The sequence below is a fragment of the Artemia sp. Qi Xiang Cuo genome, chromosome 15 (genome assembly GCF_049724085.1).
Source record: "Artemia sp. Qi Xiang Cuo chromosome 15, ASM4972408v1, whole genome shotgun sequence".
NCBI classification, from domain to species: Eukaryota; Metazoa; Arthropoda; class Branchiopoda; order Anostraca; family Artemiidae; genus Artemia; species Artemia sp. Qi Xiang Cuo.
The window spans coordinates 1,149,739-1,174,697 of NC_142808.1; the positions used below are offsets into that span (position 1 = coordinate 1,149,739).

General features: G+C 33.9%; 1 protein-coding gene across 6 annotated transcripts; it reads right to left on the reverse strand.

The window, feature by feature from the left end:
- Positions 1-8,594: 8,594 nt before the first annotated feature.
- Positions 8,595-18,681, reverse strand: LOC148943208 (uncharacterized). Of its 6 annotated transcripts, none has more exons than XM_089101528.1 (3): positions 18,214-18,319; positions 12,908-13,150; positions 8,595-11,752 (listed from the first exon to the last, which is right to left on the reverse strand). In XM_089101528.1, exons 2-3 carry the CDS (start codon positions 13,055-13,057, stop codon positions 11,600-11,602), a joined length of 303 nt encoding a protein of 100 aa, XP_088957654.1. In that variant the 5' UTR covers positions 13,058-13,150; positions 18,214-18,319; the 3' UTR covers positions 8,595-11,599. The 6 variants fall into 6 exon arrangements, 4 of the variants coding, with proteins under 4 accessions (XP_088957654.1, XP_088957653.1, XP_088957652.1 ...); XM_089101527.1 differs by lacking the exon at positions 18,214-18,319 and adding an exon at positions 18,043-18,070; XM_089101526.1 differs by lacking the exon at positions 18,214-18,319 and adding an exon at positions 14,059-15,799.
- Positions 18,682-24,959: the final 6,278 nt, after the last annotated feature.

The following is a 24,959-nucleotide window of genomic DNA, read 5'->3' on the forward strand; positions in this document are numbered from 1 at the left end:
GTGCAAATGTGACGTTGATTGGTGATTGTATGAGGAAGAAGAAGTTTGATATCGTTTCCATTGGCTCTCAATTTTTCCACAGTCAAAGCAACAGAGCTCATAACCAGCCTGTTTTTGGACTTCAAAATAATGAGGAAGTGAATGTGACTATTGCATCCCGTGCCGCTGCAGTTGTTTTCCTCAAAATGAAATTACTTGGGACAAGTGTTAACTTTAGGTTTACTTTAACGGGGGGGGGGGGGTAGCTGATATACCTATTTCAAATATTTCCTGATTTAATATACCTACCAAATAATACCCTTTGGTAATTGTCTCATTTAGCTATCCATCTGTTTCCACATACATTCTGTATCTATGCTTCATCGCCTGACCTGTTAATTCCTTATAAGACTTCCGAGTCATCGAGAAAGAGTTTCTTCATTATTTAAATTACTAGTGATTTTTGAACCAGATTCGACACTATAGTGACTAATTTTTGCAATAGGTCACGCTATTGACAGCTCAGAATTGACAGGGCAAATCTGTTTTTCTCTTTGAGAAAACCTTGGGTTGATTGACCCATAAGACAATAATTATTCTTATATTGCATTAAAAAACCTGTAGCAAAGTGGATTGATGCTTTGCTTGGCAATACGGGTCCCGCGGTTTGGTCAACGCCAGAGCAAGTTTTGGAAACAAGCTTGCTAATTGTCCCCGTAAAAATGACCCAGCAGCTAAAACGTCGATTCGCAGCTGAAACGCCCCTACGCCAGCAATGACTCTTGAGGATCTTTATCCTTTTACTTTGTTGAAAATGACGGTAAAGGTGAGGATACCATACAAGGATAGGACCTTCATTAAAGCTCTTCTATCAGTTAAATTAAGCGCTTGCTCATTATCTATAAAACTGAGGACTAATGGCGTTTGATGACTCCAACACTTCTCAATTATTAATCTAGGAGTGAAGATTAGGTCGACCCATCCTCTCCCCTTCGTAAACCCACACTGTTCTTATTTTAAAACTTTACCTATACCATCTCAAATCTCTAAAAAGTATCATGATCCTCAGTAACATACTTCCAGTGGAAACAAGGCTAATGGCTCTTTAATTACCACACCTGCTCTCATTCCCTTTCTAATAGAGGGTTTAATTAAAGATTAACCTCAAAACTCAAGACTTCTAACTAGAAAAGACTGACAAATTAAATAACTGTCAGGGGAAATTCTTGCCAAGAAAACTATTAAAAAAAAGGCAGCATCTAAACAAACAATTGATGAGAGTTTGAAATTACATACTAAAATATTCTATTGTGAATAGCAAATTTTACCGTCCTAAGAGATAATCCATTGAAGTCATTTTTTAAATTTAGTCAAAATGTTTTCCATGTTTATATCTCGAGACCACTTTAAATGATGAAGCTAAACAGAATTTAGAGATTACTTTTTTAATTCATGTTCAAGGGATATACCGCATATGTCTTAAGCTTCAGAAATATTCGTTCGTAATATGTGCACATCTAATCGAGATTTTGATTCTGGGACAGGGGAGGGGGTACAAAAGTAAAATGCAAACAGGTGATTCATAAGTGGAATATTTAGACGAATGATTTAGACGAATATTTAGACGAATTATTTAGACGTTTGATAAATATATATATATATATATATATATATATATATATATATATATATATATATATATATATATATATATATATATATATATATATATATATATATATATATATATGTATATATATATACATATATATATAAGACTCTTTTATTTTTTTATTATTCTTTCTTATTTTAATTCATTGAAAAGGGCTAACAATATTATCTACTTCTCATGAATAGCTCAAATTTAAAGAAACAAAAAAAGTGGATGGGACAGGTACAATTTGTAAATCAATGGATCTGATATTGATGGCTCGGTGCTCTAAGCGACACGTTTTCTACGTGTCTCCAAAAAATACCAGAAGAGACCGATCCGACAAAGTGGCATTCTTTGCGATGATTGCTGTTTCAGAAGAAAAATTTATCTCATTTGCCATTTCTGAATTCAAAGTTCAGTTTATTCAATATTTGGAAGCGGAAAATAAGATTTAAAAGAATTCATCGTCTATTTAAACAGGACTTTGCAATCCCTTATAAAATGGGTCACAATTAGTCAGAAAAAAATTAAAGCAAATGTATGAGCACCTTTTATTCATGAGTTATTTTATATCAATTCAATATACACAAAGACAAAATTAAAAATGAAAAATCAAAATAAATATCAGCCGATAACCAATGACAAAATCAGGCTCTTCTTAGAAAACAGACAACTGACTCAAATCATTATTTATTATTGAATTATGTCGGCTAATAACTTTAAAAGAAAACTTTCCTTACAGAACTATTGAGCACAAAAAAAAAATTAATTTATAAGCCTCTCAGTAGTCTTTAGTAGTATCCCCTCTTTTGATTCCATCATAGCCTTACCCCAGTGTACTATTGGAGTTGCTAACACCTTTTTTGGCATCATTCCAAGAATGTACAAACCGGTTTCCAAGAATTTTGCAAATTTCAAGGATGATGCGTTATCTCGTATTGCGTAATCATTCATGTTTTTGATGAAACAATACAATGAATACAAGCGCGCCCATGTTCTGATTTTCGAAAATTTCTTGACATGTATCAGAGAATTTCAAGAATGATACGTTATCTGGTATTGCGTAAACATTCAACCAGTCGGTGAAACAATACAATACATTCTGTGTCAGTTCTCACATCTAGTCCTTTGAGATAACAACTGAGCCAACAACGTTCTTAGCTTCTAAGCAGTTTTTTATTGGCTTTATGAAATTTATTTCTAGTGTATGAATCGAACGTGGGAACCATTATTTCCTATGGTACAAGAACGACACGTTACTCGACGGAGCTAACAAGCCTTTGATGAAATTATGTTCTTAGAAAGAAATTCTATGGCAATCAATATATTGTTTCCAGGGCACTGGCCAACTGGTATTGATCGTCACTACATCGTAAAAATTTATTTGCACAATCGCTTTCTAAGCTGGATATATGGTAAAATGCGGCCAGTGATTTTATTTCGGGTACCTTTTTTGGCATCATTCCGAGAGTATGGATGCCATGGTGATTTGGGATACTTGCTGGACAAACATATTCTTTTGATGTTTAATGAAACTTGTTTTTAATTAAAAATTGCAATGACTACAACAGGCCAGGTATCATTTTTTGTAATGTAATGGTCCTGAGCACATCGGTTTTGCATTACCGGGCTTTCGCATGAGTTTGTGTCCTCACATTACCATCCAGGACCCAATGTTCCCCCCCCCCACAGGGTCCTTGGTCCCCCATCAAGGGTTTTATGTCCCCTTCCAGGTCCCCAATTCCCCCTCCAGCACCCCAACATCCCCTCTAAGTTTTAGGCCCCCCCTCCAAAGTTTTTTTAATTAGATTTTTTAACTGAAATTTATTATACTTTTTTCCATGTCTTAAAATCAAATTAAATGTGCTTATAGAAAAAAAATTATCTGTGATATTTTGCAAGAACAAATTGAAGATGTTATAAATCCATCAATCGTGAATTTTTCAATTCAAAAATAATGTTTTTATTATCAAGATTATCAAAATCTTGTCAAATATTGTCAAACCTTACATGATATTATCAAAGTGTTGCTTTATATTCCCAATTCATATTTGAATATTACACATCTTATCTTGCATTTCTTAAAGTCTTGTGAAATATAATGAAAACCCTTTCCACTATTGCCTAAATCTGGGAAGTTATTTTTAAAGTCTAGTATGATACAAGCAAAATCGTGTCTGGTACTATAAAATATGTTCTCTTGCAAGTATTAACAAAATATTGCATTTTATTATGAAAATTCTACATGATATTAACAAAAATAATTTTTTAGTAATATCAAAACGTGTCTGATATCGTCAAATCTGACATGATGTTATCTAAATCATGTCTGCTATTATCAAATTTAACATAGTATAATCAAATCGTGTATGTCATTATCAAGATTATCAAAATCTTGCCAAGTATTACCAAACTCTTCTGTGATACAATCAAAATCTTGTCTGGTGTTAAGAAACATCTCACACTACACTCTCAAAATCTTAACTGATTTAATGAGAATCCTTTATTATCAAGATCATCAAAATCTTGCTAAAGATTATCAAAGCCTTAGATGATATAATCAAAGTCTTGCGTTATATTACCAAATCATACTTAAATATTAAAAAATCTTGTCTTCCGTTTTAAAAGTCTTGTGAGATATTATGAAAATCCTTTCCGTTATTACCCAAATCTTGCAAGATAAAATCAAAATCTTGAATGATGCTAGCAAAACTGTGTCCTTTACTATCAAAATATCATCAGGCACTACCAAAATCATGTGGGATATTATCAAAATCATTCCCAAAATTATCAAATATCTTTTGGTACATTATCAAAATATCACATGGTATAATGGGAATCCTCTATGATATTATCAAGACTTTACATAGTATTGTCAAAATCTTGCAAGTTATTAATCAAATCATGCATGGTATTATGAAAATTCTATATGATATTAACAAAAATACTTTTTCTGGTAATATCCAATCTTATCTGGTATTGTCAAATCTGGCAAGATCTTATCTAAGTCACGTCTGCTATTACCTAATTTAACTCAGTGTGAACAAGTCGTGCCTGTCATTATCAAGATTATCAAAATATTTCCAAGTATTACCAAACTACTGTATGATACTATCAAAATCTTGTATGATTTTATAAAACATCATCTGACACTATATCATCAAAATCTCGACTGGTTTGATGAGAATCCTTTATGACAATATCAAAACCATACATGATATTATCAAAATCATCCAAGTTATTAACAAACTCTTGCATGGTATTATCATTTATTCTTGCAAGTTATTAACCAAATATTTTCATCTATTATCAGCATGTGTCTGTTATTACCAAAATATAATATGGTCCTATTATAATCACGTTACCTATCAACACTATCAACAAAGTTTAACATAGTTCTATCAAAATCATGTCTGCTATTATCAAGAGTATCAAAATATTGTCAAATATTATCAAAACCTTACATTGTATTATCAAAATCTTGCATTATATTACCAAATCACACTTAAATATTACAAATTCTTGTCTTGGATTCTTGAAATCTTGTTTGATATTATGAAAATCCTTTTCGCTACTACCTAAATCTCGCAAGTTATTATTAAAATCTAGAATGATGCTAACAAAATTTTGTCTTGTACTATCAAAATATACTCAATCATTACGAAAATCTTGTGTGATATTATCAAAATCATACCCGAAATAATCAAATATATTGTTCTACACTATCAAAATTTCATATGGTATAATGAGAATCCTCTATGATAATATCAAAACTTTAAATTGTATTATCAAAATCTTGCAAGTTATTAATAAAATCATGCATGTTATTATAAAATCCTACATGATATTAACAAGAATATTTTCCCATTAGTATCAAAACGTGTCTGATATCGTCAGGTCTGACCTGATGATATCTAAATCATGTCTGCTATTACCAAATTTAAAATAGTAAAATCAAGCAGTGTCTGTCATTACCAAGATTATCAAAATCTTGCCAAGTATTACCAAACTCTTGTATGATACTATCAAAATCTTGTCTGATATTATGAAACATCTCATAGTAACTAAACTGAGCGCCGAATTCTTTTCTTGATTCACACGATTCATCGAAAGATAGAACCTCATTGTCTCTCTCTTCATTCTAAGTTGCATACTCATCATATGCTCGGCACCTAAGGATATGAAGGACTGAAGCAATTACTTGGTCAGCGTAATGGGATCTAGTAACATGCTTTCCTTTAAAAATGGCATCTGTCCTTCCTGTCGTTGTGACATCAGCTTGGACGAGAAGCTCGTCCCGTTCAAATCCTTTCATCCAGTCTCCTAGCACTTTCAGGATGTTCATTTCTAAATGCAGGCCACCGAAAACGCCGATAAACGAATCTTCATATGTGTTTCTGGAAAGTTACACTGTAACAATTTGGCTAGTGCATAGAGCGGCTGATCAGCTGTCAAGACTGGAGTCTGAACTGGGTTCAGATACGCGACCATTGTCTTAACCAAATTCACAGTGTGAACTATCATCGCTACTGACTGCGCTTGATCCTTAAAAATAGGTAACAGTGCTATTGTACTTTTTGGTTTGTCCACCGTCAGTTGCCTATTGGCGTGGAATGCAGCCCACGAGACTGGAACCAAAGTACTTCCGTTCTGTTTCTCCGCTACTTCTTCAACATGGTTCAACCAATTTTCTTCTACTTTCACAGGCTGCTCTCCAATGATGAATGGATAATCTATCGGTGCGATACGAGGAACTAACGGGTGTGCTATGAGTAAACGAGCAGGAGGGACTTTGGTGTATTCCCTCGGTAAAGTTCGGACTTTTCTTGATGCTCCGAGCTGCTCTTTCTTCCTCGAAGAAAGCTGTTCCCTTGGAGCATGGTCGGCTGCTGGAAGCTGTATTAAGGAAATAGCTGACCCATGAAAGGAATCCTTAAAATTTTTTAAGAAAAAAATAAAAATCAAAGCCCTTCGTTACTATTTTCATCCGTTTTAACCATTCCCCCAAAAGTCACTAAGGCACTCTGACAATTTTCCATTACTTTCATCTTTTTTTTCTTTCCAATACCCGAGAATAAAAACCGAATGTCGAGTTAAAAATGGCAAAAACAAAGATTAACCATTTCCCTCTGATATATATAAGATTTTTTTTTATTTGTTTATTATTCTTTCTTATTTTAATTCATTGAAAAGGGGCTAACAATATTATCTACTTCTTATGAATAGCTCAACTTTTAAGATACAAAAAAGTGGATGGGACAGGTACAATTTGTAAATCAATGAATCTGATATTGATGGCTCGGTGCTCTAAGCGACACGTTTTCCACGTGTCTCCACAAAATCCCAGATGAGACCTATCCAAAAAAGTGGCATTCTTTGCGATGTTTGCTGTTTCAGAAGAAAAATTTATCTCATTTACTATTCCTGAATTTAAAGTTCAGTTTATTCAATATTTGGAAGCGGAAAATAAGATCTAAAAAAATTCATCGTCTACCAAACAGGACTTTGCAATCCCTTAGAAATTGGGTCACAATTAGTCAGAAAAAAGTAAAAGTTTATGTGTGAACACCTTTTATTCATGGGTTATTTTATATCAATTCAATATACACAAAGACAAAATAAAAAATGAAAAGTCAAAATAAATATCAGCCGATAACTAACGACAAAATTAGGCTCTTCTTAGAAACCAGACAACTGACTCAAATCATTTATTATTATTGAATGGAATTATGTTGGCTATTAACTTAAAAAAAACTTTCCTTACAGAAATGTTGTGCACAAAAAAAAATTAATTTATAAGCCTCTCAGTAGTCTTTAGTAGTATCCCCTCTTTTGATCCCATCATAGCCTACCCCAGTGTACTATTGGAGTTGCTAACACCTTTTTTGGCATCATTCCAAGAATGTACAAATTGGTTTCCAAGAATTTTGCAAATTTCAAGGATGATGCGTTATCTCGTATTGCGTAATCATTCATGTTTTTGCTGAAACAATACAATAAATACAAGCGGGCCCATGTCCTGATTTCCGAAAATTTCTTGACATGTATCAGAGAATCTCAAGAATGATACGTTGTTTGGTATTGCGTAATCATTCATGCTGTCGGTGAAACAATACAACACGTTCTGTGACATTTCTCACATCTAGTCCTTTGAGATAACAACTGAGCCAATCACGTTATTAGCTTCTAAGCAGTTTTTTATTGGCTTTATGAAATTTATGTCTAGTGTATGAATTGAACTTGGGACCAATTATTTCCTGAGGTACAAGAACGACACGTTAATTGACAGAGCTAACAAGCCTTTGATGAAATTATGTTCTTAGAAAGACATTCTAAGGCAATCAATATATTGTTTCCAGGGCGCTGGCCAACTGGTATTGATCGTCACTACATCGTAAAAATTAATTTGCACAATCGGTTTCTAAGCTGGATATATGGTAAAATGCTGCCAGTGATTTTATTACGGGTACCTTTTTTGGCATCATTCCGAGAATGGGGATACCATGGTGATTTGGGATACTTGCTGGACAAAGATATTCTTTTGATGTTTGATGAAACTTGTTTTTAATGAAAAATTCAAATGACTACAACAGGCAAGGTATCATTTTTTGCAATGTAATGGTCCTGAGCACATCGGTTTTGCATGAAGAGTTTTCTTTTGTCATGTGTTTGAATTTTTAATGTGTGTTTGTGTCCTTCTTTTTCTTTTTTTTTTCTTTTTTGTTTTTTTTAGTGATTACTCCGTCTATTGTACCTTTGTACCTTTTTTTGACGGGCAATAAATGAATAATAATAATAATAATTACCGGGCTTACGCATGAGTTTGGGTCCTCACATTACCATCCTGGACCCAATGTCCCCCCAGGGCCCCGAGTCCCCCATCAAGGGTTTCATGTCCCCTTCCAGGTCTCCAATTCCCCCTCCAGGACGCCGACGCCCCCCCCCCCCCAAGTTTTTTAACTTAGATTTTTTAACTGAAATTTTTCCAACTTTTTTCCATGTCTTAAAATCAAATTAAATGTACTTATAGCAAAAACATTATCTGTGATATTTTGAAAGGACAAATTGAAGATGTTATAAATCCATCAACCGGGAATTTTTCAATTCGAAAAATAATGTTTGTATTATCAAGATTTTTAAAATCTTGTCAAATATTGTCAAACCTTACATGATATTATCAAAGTGTTGCATTATATTCCCAATTCATATTTAAATACTACACATCTTTTCTTGCATTGTTTAAAGTCTTTTGACATATTATGAAAATCCTTTCCACTATTGCCTAAATCTGGGAAGTTATTATCAAAATCTATTATGATACAAGCAAAATCGTGTCTGGTACTATAAAATATGTTCAAGCATTACGAAAATCTTGTGTGATATTATCAAAATTATACCCGAAATTATCAACTATTTTTTGCTTACATTATCAAAACTTTACAGAGTATAAATCATGCAAGTTATTAACAGAATTCTGTATGGTATTATGAAAATTCTAAATTATCTTAGAAAGAAAAATTTGTCCGGTAATAAACATGTCTGATATCGTCAAATCTGACATGATGATATCTAAATCATGTCGGCTATTACCAAATTTAACATAGTGTGATCAAATCATTTCTGTCACTATCAAGATTTATTAAAAGCTTGCCGAATATTACCTTTGTGATACTATCAAAATCTTGTGTGATATTATGAAATATCTGATACTACATTATGAAAAGCTCAATACGTTTAATGAGAATACTTTATAAAAATATCAAAACCATACATGATATTATCAAAATCATGCAAGCCATTGACAAAATCTTGAATGATATTGTCACTGAATATTACCGAATTCCGTTAAATATTAAAAAATCTTGTCTTACATTATCAAAGTCATGCGAGATATTATGAGAATGTTTTATAGCATTACCTCAACCTTTGAAAGTTATTATTCAAAATTAGAATAATATTATCTAAATCTTGTCTGATTTTATCAAGCATCTTGCACTACATAATCAAATTCTTGCCAAGTATTACCAAACTATTGTATGATACTTTTAAGATCATATCTGATATTATGAAACATCTCACACTATATTTTCAAAATCTCGCCTGGTTTAAGAGAATCCTTTATGACAATATCAAAACCATATATGATAATATCAAAATCATGCAAATTAATAACAAAATATTGCATGGTATTATCATTTAACCTCACAAGTTATTAGCAAAGTTTAAGATAGTGCTATCAAAATCATGTCCGCCATAATCAAAATTATCAAAATATTGTCAAATATTATCAAAACCTTACATTATGAAAGTCTTGCGTTACTTACCAAATCATATTTAAATATTACAAGATATTGTCTAGCATTTTCAAAGTCTTGAGAGATATTATTAAAATACTTTCTGCTATTACCTAAATCTTGCAAGTTATTATCAAAATGTAGAATAATGCTAGTAAAATTACGTCTGATACTATCAAAACATTATCAAGCATTACCAAAATCTTGTGTGATATTATAAAAATCTCACCCGAAACTATCATATATCTTGTGCTACATTATCAAAATCCCACATAGTAGAATTAGAATTCTCTATGATATTGTCAAATTTTACATAGTATTATCAAAATCTTGCAAGTATTAACAAAATCTTGCATTTTTTTTTTTAATGAAAACTCTACATGATATTAACAAATATTATTTTTTAGCAATATCAAAACACGTCTGATATCGTCAAATCTGACATGATGATATATAAATCATGTCTGCTATTACCAAATTTAACATAGTATGATCAGATCGTGGATGTAATTATCAAGATTATCAAAATCTTTCCAAGTATTACCAAACTCTTCTATGATGCTATCAAAATGTTGTCTGGTATTAAGAAACATCTCACACTACACTCTCAAAATCTTAGCTGGTTTAATGAGAATCCTTTATCATCAAGATCATTAATATCTTGCTAAATATTATCAAAAACTTAAATGGTATCGTCAAAGTCTTGCATTATATTACCAAATCATATTTAAATATTAAAAAATCTTTTCAAAGTCTTGTGAGATATTATGAAAATTCTTTCCGTTATTACCCAAATCTTGCAAGTTAATATCAAAATCTAGAATGATACTAGCAAAACTGTGACCGGTACTATCAAAAATATCATCAGGCATTACCAAAATCTTGTGGGATATTATCAAAATCATTCTCAAAATTATCAAATATCTTTCGTTACATTATCAAAATACCACATTGGCATAATGAGAATCCCCTATGATATTATCAAGACTTTACATAATAGTGTCAAAATCTTGCAAGCTATTAATAAAATCATGCATGGTATTATGAAAATTCTATATGATATTAACAAAAATATTTTTTTTCGTAATATCCAAACTTATCTGATATTTTCAAATCTTGCAAGATCTTATCTAAGTCACGTCTGCTATTACCAAGTTTATCTCAGTGTGATCAAGTCGTGCCTGTCATTATCAAGATTATCAAAATATTTCCAAGTATTACCAAACTCTTGTATGATGCTATCAAAATCTTGTCTGATTTTATGAAACATCATCTGAAAATAAGTCTTAAACACTGGTGAATAATAGTGCTTCACAAATCTAAATTTTGTAAGCAAAACATGTCTTTAATGTCAGCGCTGTCAAACATTATTCAATTGATGAACGTCAAGCGTGGCATGACCAGCTTTAACTAGCAAAACCCCTGTGTTCGACAACACTGACAAAACAGTTCTGTAACATGTCAATGGATTGCTGGCGTTTGCTGATAGGTTTCAGATATCTTGATCATCTTACAAAATATATTAAAATTATCAATATTATGTAAATTTTCAGTTGGCCCCTTCTAGAGCTCCCCAATTTCCTATATTTCACCGCTTCCACGAATTTGGCTGAGCGAGAAATCGGAAGGTGTGAAGATTCTTTTTCTTTTCAAGAAGACTTTCCTGAAGGATTCAGGGGCTAAGGGCAGAAGATGGGAACGATCGGCTCCTTGGGCGAGAGCGGCTAACTGTCAGTTGGTCTTTGTTTCCAGTTGCTGTTGCAGATTCTGGCTGTATCACTATCATTGTTGTGACATGAGATGACATTCCATCCTGTGTGTTTTCCTGTAAAAAAAAAGAAAATATATAGCATTTTTCTTTTGGAAGTAAAAACATATAAGCAACAGGGCTTCCACCAGATTCACACGCAGAAACCGTAACTTAAGGTTTTTAGAATTAGTACCATTACTGAGGGATATTTAAATAACAATGATAGATTATGATTTTTTTTTCTTATATACCAAACTTGTAGATCAAATAACATCAAAATCTGCAGATGGTAGAATCCAAAACAAGGCTCTATACTGGGATAATAAAATGTAAGCTGAATGAGGGAAAGAAAGCCCCTAAATGGAAAAAAATCTTGTAACATTAGAAAAAATTTGATTTCAGGTTTTCAACCTGTTACTCTCATAACTATTATCCTTGCTAGCTTAAGGTCAGGTTACTTGGACCTGTTTTTGAAGTTCCATTTAGAGCATTTCTTTTATAGATCCTCCTATGTCAAGAAAATAGTGAATTATTCTGAAGTAGTAGAATAAAAGACCAGCATCTCAATAAAGGCATACTCTGTAACATGAATTAAGCACTGTTTCTAGAATGAACTATAAAATAACTCGTAAATCGAATATAGGCATTCCTGTCATTAAGTTACTCCTAATTTGAAATATAATTTTTTTTTTCTGTCTTGCTTCAGACTGACTTTGCGCTTGAATTGTCTTCCAGTTCAAATACTAGAAGCACAGGTTTTACATGGTTACTCTGTACTGGGCTTTTAGTGTCTGTTTGTCTGAGTGGGGGGGGAGGGTGCAGCAACGACATGCTTTGATCTATTGTTTGGTATTCTCAGAGCCAAGCCATATTGATTGTCAGGCAATGCCAGATTTTAATTATTTTTTCCATCCAAATTCCACCTTCTATTCACCACTATGCAGCAATATCTTCTGAAAGCACGTCTGGAATTGCTCTTACAGACAGGGTTGTATCTAGGATTTTTGTTTGAGGGGAGGGGGAATACCAAAAATATCCTTCAATGAACTTTTTCTAACAGCCTTGGCCTACAAGTAAGACTAGGGAATTTTTAGACCCATTTACAAGTCAAATAATTTTTTTTTGGGGGGGGGGGCAGGGTATTCAAACCTGGTAACCCCTACATCTAGATACAGCCCTATTTGCAGATGATTAATCATCAAAAACAGGTCAGTTCTAATGGATTCTCACATCAAAATCAAGATTATCTATTGCAAAATGAGCAAATTGGTCTTTGATGATCCCATCTGGAATGTAGACCCCAGTATCAGCAATCATTTGTTCTACTCTTATTGTCTCTGAAGTTAGTATGGGATGGACTATGTCTAGACTTATTGTCATCCCAAGCTTGTTAAGGATAGATATGTGTTTTACTTCTAGTTTTGTGGTACAAATGCAACCCAAGACCAATGTGTTTTAGAGTGTCAACTTTCCCTGGAAATAAAGGAAGATTAAACTCAATCAACAAGTATTTATAAAGAAAAATCTGGATATGAGAGGCAAGGGATAGGAAAAAGAGGGACAGAAAAAATAATAAAGCAAAAAAGGTAGAATTGATTATATTGAATACAATACAAGCAAACTGCTAGCTTAGGCTGAGTTCAGACCTTCTTACTTTTCTGACTAGTAAGCACTGCAGTACTAGCAGAGGCAAAGATATAGTAGATCTTCAACATTTAAAATGATCTGATATAGGAGCTGCTCAACAAATCCTGCTGATTTCACCTCTGCCAATGCCATGGGGCATACTGTAGTAAGGAAAGTAAGAATGCCCAAATAAAGCCTCAGTTAGATACATGTTGGACTCTGCTATTTTAATTTGCAGCAGGCTAATCTTGCTGCAAATGCTAACTGGTATTAGTTTTTTAGGGACTAAAATACTCTATTATGAGCCATCATGAGTGCTTCTATTGGAATTCCTTTATATAAGCCAAGCTAAAACTTCCAATTTTTGGTCTGAACTGTCACTGCAACAACAGCCTGGTAAGAGTGACCCTTGTCCTAAAATTTTTACCTTGAGAACAAATTTAAAACCATAAATAGTGGAAATGGCAGTGGATCAGATTATTCCACACTTGAAATCACCATTACTTATAATGCTTATCAAAAACTAGCTAAAACTAGCAATAATTGTACTTTTATGTTTACTATGCTTGTCAACAACTAGCTAAAACTAGCGAAAATTGTACTTTTATGTTTACTACTATTGCCCCATCATTTTTTTTTTAAGCTGATATGAGAGCCAAGGTTAAAAATTAAATTGAAGTAGAAAGAAAAAAAACCATTTGAAACAAAAGGTCCTGAGCCAAGTTAACAATAGCTCTATCCTCTTCTTCACTTACATCATAGAGTGTGCACAGGTCATTTGGGGGCTCATCAATATTGCAAAGTATGACTGCAAGTAAGTTGTACAACATGGGTGAATTGCTAACGAGAGATTTAGCATGCTCAAATGTCACTGGCATATCTTCTCTTGTTCTTTGATGAGCTATAGTATCTTTTATTTCGGATTTGAGATGCTTCATGAAGTAGAAAAAGCTTCACCTGTTCTTGTCGCTGAACAAATTTGTAGCTTTTTCATCATCCTTTGCTGGAAATTCATCATCTAAAATGGCAGAATAAATATCATCATCATTGGTATCATTCTCAGCCTCTGACTCTGCAGCAGAGTCATCATCTAATATGGTTGATTTTTCTGAATCAGAGTTCACCATCAACACTGACTCACTTGTACTTTTCACTAGGTTGGACACTTCTCTGCTTAAGTTGCCAACTGAAACACATTCTTTCAAATAAATGAGTCTGTCTTCACCAACTTTTGTGCTAGCACTTATTTCTACAGATGTGCCATACTTTTCCAGAAGTTTTTTCTTCAGAGTTCAAAAACCCTGTGTTCCCACTGAAAGTCCTGACTTTGAAGGTGCTTCTTCAAACCAAAGTTTCAGCTCACTGGCTGAATAAATTCTCCCATCAAGAAACCTGCAATGTAGTTTATCAAGTAGCTCACCAGCAATAACCTCCTCCATTTTCAGTCTGTCTTTTCATGAAGAGCACCATGCACTTTTGATGGTACTTAGCCTCAAGTCTCACTAATAGAGCATTTTTACACCTCATCTGCAATTGAGGTTCCAAATCTTTCAGTCTTTCTACCTGCTTCTGAATATTATTCTGCCTTTCTAGAGTTGTTATCTGCTTTACAATCATTTTTTTTGTGCTGCCGTTTAAACCACAAAAAAGACAGCATGACTTGTATTCAAAGTTCCCTTCATGTGAGTTACTGTCTCTACATAGTGTTTGCCTCCTTTTAGTTGACAAACACTGTGATTGAGTTTGGTTAGAAGACTCCTGATGACTTTTGCAGGAATAGAATTTCTGGCAGCATACTCTGTGCCAGAACAAGTCTGTTTTAGAAAAGTTAGGCTTTGTAAAAATTTTTCTCAATGCCCTGTAGCCAAATGTACATGAACAGTTTGATGCCAAGAAGGAAATCACATGTTGAATGTCTGTAACCTTATGTAAAGGAGCACTTTGCGTTTCCTGACACAATAGGCATGATTCTGGTTTAAATACTGCATTCTTTGGACTGTGCATCAGCTTCAGGCTTTTTGAAGCAAATTGATCCGTTCTTCTGAAATAAATCTTGTTTCAATACTACTGGAGTAGTTTAAATCTTTTCCTGTTAAATGATATTGTAAGGTCATAATTTATGAAGAGAGAAGAATGTAACAGAAAAAGATATTTTGTAATGCTAGATTCAAACATTCTTGCCACTTTTCAGGAAACTAAGCCTCTTTTTTTACCATGTAGTGCCACTTGACAGAAATCAATTTTTGTTTAAAAAGAAAAGATTTGAATATGATTTTACAGATTTATGAAAAAAGCTCAAACCAGATATGATTATTATAATTGGATAGAGTATTGATTTTTGAATCAAATGGTATGTTTATTTCTTAGGCTGAGTTCCAACCCACCTACCATGGTAAGTTACCATAGTAAGCTCACAACCTGCAGAATAACATGGTAACAAGTGACCATAAGGTGAGTAGATTAATCTTAAGACAAACATCACAATAAAGAATTAAACAAGATTTCATCAGAATTTGCTGTTCTTGTGGAAACAAATAAGTGAATCAAACACTTAATCTTAATATATTCAATCTTGTAACATATGCACTGCAACCCCAATACAATATTCTTGCTTTACAGTAAATCTCTGGTATTCCTAATAAATTGCAAATATTAACCAGAGAAGTTAATATTATACTATGATTTTACTTTTGTAGGAATACTATGAGGTAACTTTTGCAGGAATAGAATTTCACACTGTGCTGGAACAGGCCTGTTTCAGAGAAATAGAGCTTTTTTATAAATTTTTTGCAATGTTCTGTAACAAAATATTCAAGAGCAATTTGATGATAAGAAGGAAATAACAAATGAAATGTCTATGAATTTATGTAAAGGACCACTTTTAGTTTGCTGACACAATAGGCATAATTTTGGTTAAAATACTGTATGCTTTGAACAATGCATTAGCTTCAGGCTTGTTGAAGCTAGTTAATCCATCCTTTTGAAAGAACTCCAAAGTTGAAATACTGTTAGAGCAGAATAAATCTTTTGTCCCTTACCTGATATTGCAAGGATTTACTTTATAAAGAATTTACTTTATAAATAAAATTAAACAGAAAAATATACTAAAAAATCCAACCTTAGATTGTAATAATATAACTGTAGATTCAATTGGATCTACTTTTGATTAGGAGTACATCTGAAATGGTTAGTGTTATGTATAGTTAAAATGATTCAAGCTAATGAAAAGCCTCTAAAGAAATTTTAGACAAATCTAATGGTTAACAATCCACATTCTATGTGGTATAATAGAGATTCTATAGTGCACTGTTGAAACAGTTATTAGCAATTCAAATACTGATTGTCTTACTTTACTTCTTGTATGTGTGATGCTCAAAATTAAAATATATGATCAGACCCAAATCATAAATAGAATCAAGAAGAAAACAGTATCAAAAGGGTGGAAAATGACATAAAAATGGAAGGAAACTGTATGATTATTACAATATTGGATAAAATTATAGATTAAGAGCTTTTGGTAAAATTCTCCTTTAGCTACTTTTGGCTATCTTGGAAAGGAGTTTGGTTAGGAAAATGAAACTTTCAGGGATAGATCTACAGGCTAAAGTATGTCCCGGGAATATATTTTGAAGTACCTACCTCCACTCCTTCTCCCTCTAGAGGGTCCTGACCTTTGATGACCTTTAAAAATCTGTGTGTTATAAAAGTAAAACCTTGTAATATAGATCTTCTGCTTAAAATGAAGTCCAACAAAATTGTTTTCAGCTTCACAACTTTGCTCAATCCTGATTTATAGTTTTAAAGATATGCAAATACATTTCCTAAATTTTGAAAATTAACATTGATATGGCTTAAAATACTACTCAAATAACAGAATTACCTTTTCAGAACTAAAGCCAGAGAAAAAGAATCTTATAACTGAAAATTAAGGTAAAATGTTGTTTTGTCAAAATTTCAGTAGGAGACCTGTCATGTAGGCAAATTTCAGGATCCACTAGAGGGAGATGGAGAGGAGATAAGCACATCAAAATACCTTCCCAGGACATATTTTAGCCTGTAGACCCATCCCTGAAAGTTTCATTTTCCTAACCTCACCCCTTTCCAAGATAGGTAAAAGTAACTAAAGTAGAATTTTACCAAGTTTTTAACTATTTGGGTAAGTAGCCTAGTTGAACTAGACATATAAAACGGTCAATATCTACCAAATCATATTATTGAGTTAGGACTAAAGTGAATACACAATTTGATGCATTTTTTTATGCTGATTACGAATATAATAAGCATTTCTAGGTCAATATATACCAAATCATATTATTGAGTTAGGACTAAAGTGATTACACCATTCGATGCCTTTTTTTATGCTGATTACGAATATAATAAGCATTTCTACCGGAAATGAATTTCAGCCCCCCCCTATATATGCAAATTCAGGGTTAGGTTAGGTATAGCCTATTTATTTGTAATCAGCATAAAAAAAGGCATTGAACGGTGTATTCACTTTATTTGAAACTCAATAATATGATTTGGTATATATTGACCCATTTCTATTGGAAATGAATTTCAGCCCCCCCCCCTATATAGGCGATACCTAACCTAACCCTGCATTGGCATATATACGGGGGGCTGAAATTCATTTCCGGTAGAAATGCTTATTATATTCGTAATGAGCATAAAAAAAGGCATCGAATGGTGTATTCACTTTAGTCCTAACTCAATAATATGATTTGGTATATATTGACCAATAAAACTTCAAGAAACAGATCCAAAGCCTCAACAATGTCATGGGAAGGTTTTTTGAAGTAGCCTTCTAGCCCCATCACTTTTTCTCTCCAGAGGACACTGGGGTATAAAGACTAGCCTATGGGTAATTTTTAATGTTATAAAAGTAAAATCTTCAGATTTAGATTCACATCTCAAAAAAGGCGCTAAAAGAGCATTTTGAGCCTTGCTTGATCCTTGATATAATTTCAAATTCTGTAGTCACAATAAAAATTGTGCCTTCAAAACTTAGACCCAAAGAAATCAATAAGCTAAACAGCCAAAACTGAGATAGATAATTTCTGTCAAAATTTACATTGCCTGTCTCTTAAAAATCTCCCAAGGGTATAGGCTAGTCTAGCCTATATTACACCCTTAATTCATTCATGATAGTCTCATTTTCCTACCTAACTGCTATTTTACAAGATAGAAAAAAAACTCATCTATAACTCTGCCTATTGTCTAAAAGAAACAAATTAAGAAAAGAAAAAGGACTGATAATTTCCTATTTAAGAAAAGAAATAGCCTAAGACTGATATAGGCTAGAGGCTTCTGAACCTGATAATAATTGCTTTCAATGAGATAGCTAAGGAGTAATCATAGTAATCATAGTTGGTCGTAATAATATAATTTAAAGCAAACAGGTTTTTTTTGTTTTTGATAAGAATTGCACAATGAATGTACGTCGTCAGTTCACGTGCACATTTTTCTTAAAAAACTGGTATGTTATAAAGTAGTCAAACATGTTTTGGGAGCACGCACGAAATTATGTATTTTCTATTTTCAATGTGAGTACACTTTCATTCTTTATTTCCAAAAAAAAAACTATTTGGTTTTTAACTATTTGGGTAAGTAGCCTAGTTGAACTAGACAAATAAAACAGTCAATATCTACCAAATCATGTTATTGAGTTAGGAATAAAGTGAATACACCATTTGATGCCTTTTTGGTCAATATCTACAAAATCATATTATTGAGTTAGGACAAAAGTGAATACACCATTTGATGCCTTTTTTTATGCTGATTACGAATATAATAAGCATTTCTATCGGAGTTTCAGCCCCCCCCCGTATATAGGCCAATTCAGGGTTAGGTTAGGTATAGCCTATACAGGGGGGGGGGCTGAAATTCATTTCCAATAGAAATGCTTATTATGTTCGTAATCAGCATAAAAAAGGCATCAAATGGTGTATTCACTTTATTCCTAACTCAATAATATGATTTCGTAGATATTGAACACCTTTTTTTATGCTGATTACGAATATAATAAGCATTTCTATTGTAAATGAATTTCAGCCCCCCCCTATATAGGATATACCTAACCTAACCCTGAATTGGCATATATAGGGGGGGGGCTAATCTCATTTTTCTACCTAACTGCTATTTTACAAGATAGAAAAAAAACTCATCTATAACTCTGCCTATTGTTGAAAAGAAACGAATTAAGAAAAGAAAAAGGACTGATAATTTCCTATTTAAGAAAAGAAATAGGCTAAGACTGATATAGGCTAGAGGCTTCTGAACCTGATAATAATTGCTTTCAATGAGATAGCTAAGGAGTAATCATAGCCTCGTTTTCAGGCACCGGGATCAAACACGGGTTGCTATCGAGTTCTACATCAAGCGTTTTTAGGGTTGCGGGTTCAGCAGGAATCTGCTTCTAAGCGTTTTCAGCTGCCGGGGTCTCCCCGTGTGTGAACACGGGTTCCTTGAATCTGGGACCCGTAGAAATACCAGGTTCAAACCCGAGTTCTGCGTTCATTGGTGGTAAATTCAAAAATGGCTAACCACCCTGAATTCACAGCCCATGAAGTTTGCTCATTGGGATCCCACACAGTTGATTTTGAATTGAAAATCAAGTATTTTGCAGTAGGCATCAATACATGGCCAATTGTAGAAAAAAACAAGACAGATAGTCCGAGTAATTGAGAGGGAAATTCTATTCCTCAGCATCAAGCGTTTTCAGCTGTGAAGTTTCAACCCCGTGTTTTCCTTGAGAACCCGCTTTGTGAAAACGCTTGATGCACTAGACGAGAACAACCCGTGTTCGAACCCACTGAGCCTGAAAACGAGGCTATAGTTTTTCTTCGGAATTCTTCTTTTCTTCTTCTTTTAATTCACAGCAGGCGGGCTATTCAGTTGATACTATTTAGCCCTCTTCTTTCTGCTTCACTCTGTGGGTTACAGAGCTACTGTCTTGGTTGTCTCTTATTTATTAGATATTCTCAGATATCTTTCAGTAGATCTTTTGACTCAAGGAGTTCAAATATAAGATGGTAGATATCGATTTCTGTGCTCTGTGTGCAGGTATAGTTGGCTAGGCTCTTGGCTGATAATGAGATTTTCTGGTGTTTGAAGCATTTTAACAGTTTACAAAGCAAGGTATGTTGTGCAGACGTCAGCATATTACATTCAAATAGGCAATGGTCATTTGTTTCATTATTCATATTACAATGCCTGCAAAGAGGGGACAGAGGAATTGAACCACTTGAATTAGAAACCTTATATGAGAATGCAAGGAAATTTAGTCCATTTGTTCCATAACGAATTCTATGATAAATTTTAGAAAAATACTTATTGGGAAAGGGGGAAAGGATAGGATTAATCTTATTAAAATTAATATCTGATAGTCTCCATCGGTAAATATCTCTAATTGGGATTGGTCTCCCACTTGGCTGGTCAATATTTGTAGCATTTTTTGCTATTTCATCAACCTGATGATTACCACTTATGCCAGAGTGGCTAGGGATGTACCGAAAATAAGTTTTTATGCCACTTGAAGCAAGATTATCAATAATACTGAGACAATGATAAGTGTCAATGTCCATCTTATATTGAGGAGCTGAGGCCAGCAACTCAAGGCTTGATAGAGAGTCGGAATATTGATAATATTATTTGAATTTGCAATCAAAGGTTGGTTTTCTTTAAGGTGTTCTAATGCCATGATTATGGCATTTAACTCAGCAGACATAGATAAATTATTATATAATCTCTCACCCATTGCAATTTTCAGGTGAGGAAGGAAAACATCACTGGCAACCTTCTCATTCATTTTTGACCCATCAAGAAATATTTGGAAATGATTTTTATATGTAATTTTATTAAGTTCGGCAATTTTTTTTGGACGAAAGCAATGGGGGTTAAATCTTTATTCCACTTTGAGAACTCATTATTTATTATGAGACATGACCAATTCCATGGGGGGGATCGGGGGAAAGTGGGTGCAATAGACTATGCTGGTATGGGGAACTTCTTCTGAACATTGGCATACTCATCTGCAATGCCTCTATACATGGCTGGATTTCTTAACCAATTATGTAGTGTGTGTGTGCTATTTGATTCAATTTTTGTAAGATGTTTTGTCAAGAGAAAGCTACGTCTCTCCCTTATTGTTGTTAATCTACTCTCCATAAGCAGAAACTTGGTGCTTGTGGATTTGCTAAGACCAAACATGAGATGCATTATATTGTTTCAATTTTTTGCATCTGGGTCTTTGCACATGCACCATAGACAATGAGCCCATAGTCAATATGGGGTCTTATATGTGATTTATAAAACTGGAGTAAGGTTTTCTCCTTACAGCCCCAGGGTGTGGAAAGAAGTCTTTTTAGTATATTTGCTTTTCTATAGCTTTTTTTTAGTGTGTTTGAAATTTGGAGGTGTAAATTGAGTTTTTGGTCAAGCATTAGTCCTAGGTAACTAATATTATTATCTTTTGTAATGATTGTTTTATTTAGAGTTAGTTTTGCATTAGCATGGTTTCTCTTCCGGTGAAATTGGATTATTTTTGACTTAGTGGGTGCAATGGGTAAATCTGAATGTTGAGAGAATTTTTGAAACTGGAAAAGTGACTTTTGCAGATTTGACTGTGCTATCTGGAAGGTGTTGCCAGATGACCATAGCACTAGATAATCACCATATTGTAGATTCGTGTGGGGTAGGTTCATGTCCCAGAGATATAGGGCAAATAGGAGGCAACTGAGGACTGCTCCCTGAGTTAGGCCTTTGGTTATTGTCTTTTGGGGTGAAGAGGCTGAACCAACACAAACAATGAAACTTCGCACTTATATGAAGGATTTAATAAAAGATACTAGCTTAGGGGGTACTCAAAGGTTTGCAAGTTTGTTTAAAAGAATTTGGTGGTTCACATTGTCATATGCCCCTTCACAATCTAAAACAGCTGCCGCTAGGCCATTATTTTTTTTAGAATGACTCATTTACTGTATTTGTTAGCAAAATGTAAACATATGTTGAGGAGTTGTGTTTCCTTCTTCTTCTTCTTCTATTGAACATCAGGCGGTCTTTGCAGTAAAACTATTTAGACCTTGTACTTTTTCTTCAATCTGTTGTCTACAGAGCTACTGGCTTGTTTGACTCATATTTATTAGATATATTCAGATATCTTTCAGCAGATCTTTCGACTCTAGGAGTTCAAATATAAGATGATAAATGTCGATTTCTATGCTCTGTGCGCAGGCATAGTTGGCTAGGCTCTTGGCTGATAGTGGGATTTTGTGGTGTTTGAAGTATTTTAACAGTTTACAAAGCAAGGTATGTTGTGCAGACGTCAGCATATTACATTCAAATAGGCAATGGTCAATTGTTTCATTATTCATATTACAATGCCTGCAAAGAGGGGACAGGGGGTTTGAACAACTTGAATTAGAAAGCTTATATGAGAATGCAAGGAAATTTAGTCCATTTGTTCCAGAACGAATTCTATGATAAATTTTAGAAAGATACGTATTGGGAAAGGAGGAAAGGATAGGATTAATCTTATTAAAATTAATATCTGATAGCCTCCATCGGTAAATATCTCTAATTGGGATTGGTCTCCCACTTGGCTGGTCAATATTTATAACATTTTTTGCTATTTCATCAATCTGATGATTACCACTTATGCCAGAGTGGCTAGGAATGTACTGAAAGTAAGTTACTATGACACTTGAAGCAAGATTATCAATAATACTGAGACAATGATAAGTGTCAATGTCCAACTTATATTGAGGAGCTGAGGCCAGCAACTCAAGGCTTGATAAAGAGTCGGAATAGATGATAATATTATTCGAATTTTCAATCAAAGGTTAGTTTTGCTTAAGGTGTTCTAATGCCATGATTATGGCATTTAACTCAGCAGACATTATAGATAAATTATTAAATAATCTCTCGCCCATTGCAATTTTCAGGTGAGGAAGGAAAACACCGCTTGCAACCTTCTCATTCATTTTTGACCCATCAACAAATATTTGGAAGTGTTTTTTATAGGTAATTGTATTAAGTTCTGCAAATTTTTTCTGGACAAAAGCAATGGGGGTTAAATCTTTATTCCATTTTGAAAAATCAGTATTTATTATGGGAAATGACCAATTCCATGGAGGGGATTGGGGGAAAGTAGGTTCAATATACTTTGCTGGTACAGGGAACTTTTTTTGAATATTGGCATACTTATCTGCAATACCTCTATACATGGCTGTATTTCTTAACCAATTATGTAATCTGTGTGAGCTATTTGATTAAATTTTTGTAAGATGTTTTATCAAGTGAAAGCTACGTCTCTCCCTTATTGTTGTTAACCCACTCCCCATAAGCAGAAACTTGGTGCTTGTGGGTTTCCTAAGACCAAATATGAGACGTATTATATCATTTTGTGTTGTTTCAATTTTTTGCATCTGGGTCTTTGCACATGCACCATAGACGATGAGCCCATAGTCAATATGGGGTCTTATGTGTGATTTATAAAACTGGAGTAAGGTTTTCTCTTTACAACCCCAGGGTGTGGAAAGAAGTCTTTTTAGTATATTTGCTTTTCTATAGCATTTTTTTATTGTGTTTGAAATGTGGAGGTGGAAATTGAGTTTTTGGTCAAGCATAAGACCTAGGTAATTATTATTATTATCCTCTGGAATAGTTGTTTTATTTAGAGTTAGTTTTGAATTAACATGGTTTCGCTTCCGGTGAAATTGGATTATTTTTGACTTGGTGGGTGCACTGGGTAAATCTGAATGTTGAGAGAATTTTTCAAACTGGAAAAGTGACTTTTGCAGATTTGACTTTGCTATCTGAAAGGTGTTGCCAGATGACCATAGCACCAGATCATCAGCATATTGTAGATTTGTGTGGGGTAGGTTCATGTCCCAGAGATATAGGGCAAATAGGAGGCAACTGAGGACTGCTCCCTGAGGTAGGCCTTTGGATAATTATTTCCCAATACTAATTATTTCTCTTTCTTCTTTAAATTGCACGCGTTGCATAAGCCTTAAACAGATAGCGCTACAAACTTGAAAAAACTCTCGAGATAATTTTTCCCTAATGATTCAGGTCAGTTCTAAGGGTCAAGAACCCCTCTGAGCTTTCTATTCCTGGGTATTATCATAACCAGCGTGTTTAACACGACTAGAAACTGCTTGCGAATTGCGTGAAGCAGATGTGTCATGACGAACTGAAAATAAGCATCTTTTTGTCTACTGGCGCCCGTACTATATAAGAAAATGGGTCATGTTAGCCAATAGCACTTGTTTAGTACGAGGGGATTGTCTGCAAATCCCAGCTTAAAATACCAAGGAAATGAAGACAAGGGCACTTTATCCAACCAAGTTATATTGGGTCTCTTCATACCTGACAAACGCGATTTTTCTGTTGGTTGTTCCACAATTATGAAGTTTTTAGGGCAATATCATATTTTCATCAGTGTTGCAACACTGAATTGCGCTGGGCTTAAACATTTGGCAGTCAGGACGACGTTTGGGTCCAGGTTATTTGGTTTGGAACGGAGGTCAGCGGTGTCTTTGTAAGCCCAGCCAAGAGTCGACTCAGCTCCAAATGAGATTTGCCCCCAACCACACATTGCACTCCCGGCCGAAGGCAGAGAATCAGGAGATCTGTAGGGGAGACTGGGGTA